We start from the raw sequence: 5,568 nt of genomic DNA, 5'->3' as shown, positions 1-5,568 counted from the left end.
GGAAATTGTTTACTACTAATATGATATTTTATTACATAATTTGAAGAGAAACATCAGCAATTAGTACAACAAGTACCAACGAACTGATACTACCCCTAATATCACCACCACTTAGATTAACAAGTAAATAGCAAACCTAAACCCCATTTAAGTAAAAAATAAACCCAACACAAAACGCACACACCCTTTAATAGAAGAAAATACCACTCTCACAGTCCTCACTCTATTAGCAGGCTAAGTTTATATACAGAAACATAAATTAACCTGTAACTAAAATTAACAAACAAGCATAGACTTACCCTAAACTTGAAAAACTAAATAAGCAATCAACGGCCAAAGACTTCGTTTTTTTGCTTTAACCCTTTTTTTTTTTCTTTTTGCTCACACTCCGAAGCCTTATCCTCTGGTCAAAAAATTTCGAGGAAGACTTCATCTTCATGAGACAACGCGAACAATCAAAAGATGAGAGCAAATCCGATACGCTTTCTACTCGACTCGGAAAGTTACCATTGGATCCCAAATCTCAAAAAGCTACTAAATTATGCAGAGGTACTAGTCGAGACCCAACAACCGGCGCAAGTCGCTGGTGGCGGGGCCGTTCTTCCCTAAGAAGCCCGGCACGGGAAGAGAACTCGGAGGCGGCGACGTGACGAAGGCGGAACCGGCGTAGATTCCGTCGACGGCGTTGAATTCCGCAACCCTAATCTGCTTCTGGACGGTTTCCGGATCCGGACCCAACCGGTCCGTGGATCCTAAACCCAGATCCGAAACCTCCACATCTCCACCTTTGCTCTTCGATTTCGGCTTCCGATTATCAGCGCCGGCGAGGGTTAACCCAAAGTCGGTCTTCGTCTTCGTCTTCGGCTGAGTCAACGCCTCGCCGCGCTTGAGGATCTTGACCTCCCCCATGACGAGGTTTTGGGAGGGAGACTTGGCCACCATGGACCTATCACTCCGATCTTTACTCGACTGGATCTTCATCGGACTTCGCTTCCGGCGGCGAGAGTTAGCGCCGTTAGGGTTAGGGTTAGGGTTAGCGTTTCTGTGAGTTTTGAAGGTAGGGGTTAGGGTTAGGGCTTCCTTACGAAACCTATCTTGAAGACAATCGTGGGAGCGAAGGATTTCGGTTCCCATCTTTCCAGGGAAAACAAATTTCAGAGAGAGAAATAAAAAGAAAGGAAAAGGGAAAATATTTTCTCTTTCTCTGTACGTAGAAACCCAACACGTCTTCCGAGATTGTAATAACAACTTGTAATGCGTAGAATGAGATGAGAGCAAATGTGCATTTTATAGATGGGGATTTTGCTTTACACGGGAGGATTGGAATTTGGAACGGCCCTAAAGTGGGGTAAGATAGGATTACGAGCTGTGGTGATGGAGTGTGGTCACGGCATGATTTGATTGGACAATTTACCTAGCGTGTGACGTGGTTAATGTGCGTGTTACGACGTTGTTGGACCTTGATGTCAGTTTAATTTACGACTTGCTAGAGCGTTCTACAAAGGGGTGTAAAGGGGTATGTTGTAATTTTGTGGATGATACGATGGGCAACGATGTAATTGTGTGGGTGTAAGGAAAACCTTAATTGTTGTGAAAGCTATGGTCCACGCGTCTTGACTTGTATGGGTGTCATTGTTGATCTTATCGACACGTCATTACTCTGTTTGGGCGGTTTGGTTTCTCATAATAATAATAATAAAACCGAGGAATCCTACTACACGGTTTAATGTTGGCAACTTGGCATCAACCGGACGTCGTTAGCGTTAAGACTGTCTCTCGGAAATTCAAAGTAAACAGTTTGAAGTTAGTTGGGTGTGTAGTGTTTAGAACGTTGTTTTCCAATGAGAGACACCCTTCACCACAATTATTTCATGCATAGCTGTGATTGGTTATCTGCATACTCGTTGTTGTTAGTATTAGGACAGATTTTCTTAAATTCAAAGTAAACGACTTTATGTTATTTGGGTTTATCTAGCGTCTAGAATATTGTTCTCGGAAGAGAGAATTGGTTATTAGCATACTCTTTGTCATTAGTATTAGGATAGTTTCTCTGAAATTCAAAGTAAGTAACTTTATGTTATTTGGGTGTGTCTAGTGTCTAGAATGTTGTTCTCCAAAAAGAGACAAGCTTTATTACAATTATTATGTGTGATAGCTGTGATTGGTTGTCTATACACTCATCTATTTTTCATAAATCTCATAGTCAATTTAAGTTGGTTTCAAAATAATTTAAGCGTGTTGAAGCAGTAACACACAATTACTATAATTCTACCACGAAATTTTAAGTTTTACAAAAAGAGTAAGCTACTAAGCAAAATAATAGAGAAAACCTCTCTAACGAACTTTTATTAATAAGCACATCATAATAATATAGGAATAGAATTTATTCTACTTATTTTATGAAAATAAATAATAAACCTACTTTTACTTGAGAAAATAAAAACAGATTAACTAGGAAAAAAAAAGGTAAAAATCTTAATTCAACTAGAAAAATAATTTTAACTCAACTTGAAAAAACAAATAAATCCTAATTTCGGTAGAATTGATAAAAAAACATAAAATATTAAAATATTTTCTTCTCCCTTGAGTAATTTGCATCACTTTTTAATTTTTTTTTTTTTTTGGATAAGCCCATTTCAATATTCTTTTTTGAATAAAATTGCAACCAATATCAATATTCTAATCAAATGATAATTGAAAATTGTTTTACCAAAAGTTGAAGTTATGTACTAGAATTTTATTGTAGGCATTTCTTTTAGGCTCAAAATTCCAATATAAGTTTGAGGGATGATGTTAAAAAAGTTAAGACCAAACACATCGTATCATTTTAAATAATATTCATTCATTTATCTTGGTCCAAGTTTGTTAATATTCAACCTTTGGGCTCGCTGGAAATTTAGTCTAAAGCTATGGAAATTGGAGTGCTTTTTTGCTTGGATGTTGAAAGTGATTCCAAGATTGTGTCTAATACTCTATTGGGTTTATGTACCCCGCCTATGATCGTGTCCAATATTATGTACCGGTGTAGCCATAAATTTCGGGATTTTAGGTCAGCTCAAGTCTCCCATGTAAAGCGACAAGGCAATAAACCGGTACATCTATTGGCAAAACATGCCAAAGAAATAGACAACATTGATAGTTATGTAACTTGGATAGAGGAAAATTCACCGCTAATTGGGTTAGCTATTACTCATAATGTATTAAATTTATCTTCTTCTTAATAAAGTTACAATTTTTTCATTAATTTAAAAAAAAAAAAAAAATTGTTATACTAGAAAATCTTCCTTTTAAAAAAAAATTGTACTAGAAAATCATAAATCATGATTTCCTTCTAAATTCAAGTGAAAGCTTGAAGAATTTTGCATTATATATGATGAATCCAATGAATTAGTAGGCTAAAATTTCCGGACGTAATGATCTACAAGCCAAATCTTGAAGAAAAGAAACAACAAGTCAGAGGAGATCGGTGGAGGCCGGCCAAAAATCCTCTGATGGTGAAGTCAGTGAATTCTCAATTCTCAGGAAGGGAAAGAATTTTTTGAATGTAAAGTTTCTGAGTTACCTCTTGCGTTTCAATAGAAGAGCCTTTATATAGTGTCTTATGAGGCAGTTATTTCTCCAAGCGTTGTGTAGTTCGGAAGATTTTGAGGTAATTCTCATAACTGCTTTGGAGGTTACTTCATTTGGATTCCATTGATTATACCCGTTTTCCAAGGAGGAATGGTTACATTCTAATAGACAAGCCGAGTGCAGAGGAGATTTTCAGGACCCTTGTCCATCTTACTAGTTTGATGGACGAGTGAATCCTAGGACGAGCTCGTCCACCTGGACAGATGGATGGACGAGCTTACAACAAATAGAGTTGTTTTCCTGTAGACGAGTTATATGGACGAGTTTAGCAGTTGGCTTTTTTGGTGTCACCGTCAATATATACTATAAATCTTAATCTTACTTGATGGGTTCTTTGTAACATACAAACTACAAAGAGCTTTGAAACTTTTCGTCATAAAAAGTATACCTTGTTCTCTCTACTTCTCCATTATATTTTCTTATTCTAACTTGATATCAAAATTATATCTCACTTTTTCTAATATTTTTTTAAGGCGTAAAAACTGTGAAAATGGAGAGAATGAAGTTTATTAGTTGATGAGTATAAGATAGCAACAACGTTTTTGAGCAACACTTAGGATTTCAAGAGTCTCAATTGTATGTCTTTTTTAGCTTTTACTAGTCTAACATTGGTATTATGTGGTACCCATGGACTTAAAAAATCTAACTTGTCTTCTCCCTAAAATGACTAATCCTTTATTGTTTAATTTTTTTTTGTTCTTCACAATTTTTTTTTTTTTTTTTGGGGGTAAACTTCTTCACAAAATTGGTTAATGATTCATGTATTTTTCAGTCAAGATAGATCCTTTGAACTTTTGCTCTTACTGGAATTCATGTTAACGAGAACAAGTCAACAAACTATACAATGTCCTTGAATTAATCAAAGTAGGGTTGGTAAAAAGTCATTTGCGAACCAGAACTTGACCTGTTACTCGAACCAAAACCAACTTGATTTAGTGCTTATATCTAATAATGTATTAAAATTGCTAGGATTTGAATGTGTCGAACACTTTTCATGTGTCGAACACTTATCGAGTCAAGTGCACATGAGTATTAAACTTAATTATTGTCTCATCCAAACGCTGCACTAATAGTAAACAAGTTTTTTTTTTTTTTTTTTTTTAAATCCTATCAATTTTTTTTTTTAAATAAGAATAAAAATAAATAAATAAATAAATAAAAGTTCGTTTAACGGGTGCCTTGGACATTTGAGAATAAATATTGGAAAATGCTAACGAGTGCCCTTAGAACATTAGTTAATAATCCATTTAAGGAAAGTTTTTATGAGAAATGATAAAAAAGTAATTAATATTTTGACAGTTTTTTTCATTTTCTATAAAAGTTGTATTAAAAATTTTTTAAAATGGATTATTAATCAGTGCCCTAAGGGCACTCATTAGCATTTTTCATAAATATTTTAAGAAAGTTTTGATACATTTTGTGTCAAACAAATCAATTTATTTTTTGAGTTAGGTTCAAGTTACACATGGTGTAACTCTAAACAATATTACACCACTCAATATTTTTTAATTGGATGCGAATGTTGACAAATCCACCATTAGATTATATTATTTTCATATATTCTCCATGCTTACAAAATTTCAAGGTGATCAAAGATTAATAGACATGTTATCAATCAATTGTTAAAATTCAAGTTTTTGTAATTTAAAATAATACATAAAATATGAATTTATGGATCTAATGGTAAATAACATTCGATTAATATGAAAATTGGCATGCATGTTAAGAACATATAGAATATGTTGTTCAACGGTTAGATTTTTAAAATATTAATTCAATAACAAATTATTGGACGGTGTAACATTACTTAGAGTTACACCAAGTCTCAACCCTTATTTTTTACATAAAAAATTTGTAAGTATTTTCTAAACTGCACTTTTGGATATCGGTCAACTTTAAATATATATATATATATATATATATGATAAATCTAAAAGG

General features: G+C 34.0%; 1 protein-coding gene across 1 annotated transcript; it reads right to left on the bottom strand.

The window, feature by feature from the left end:
- Window positions 1-552: 552 nt before the first annotated feature.
- On the bottom strand, window positions 553-1,134 carry LOC136061487 (uncharacterized). The gene has a single exon (XM_065771761.1). It carries the CDS (start codon window positions 1,132-1,134, stop codon window positions 553-555), a length of 582 nt encoding a protein of 193 aa, XP_065627833.1.
- Window positions 1,135-5,568: the final 4,434 nt, after the last annotated feature.

This window comes from Quercus suber, unplaced genomic scaffold (assembly GCF_002906115.3).
Source record: "Quercus suber isolate HL8 unplaced genomic scaffold, Cork oak 2.0 scaffold_48, whole genome shotgun sequence".
Classification (NCBI taxonomy): Eukaryota; Viridiplantae; Streptophyta; class Magnoliopsida; order Fagales; family Fagaceae; genus Quercus; species Quercus suber.
Note: the sequence above shows the minus strand (reverse complement) of the source record. Positions and strands in the feature narration are given on the sequence as shown.

What these genes read in the sequence shown, in the direction of transcription:
- LOC136061487 (XM_065771761.1), bottom strand. Translation starts at nt 1,134, where the DNA reads ATGGGAACCGAAATCCTTCGCTCCCACGATTGTCTTCAAGATAGGTTT.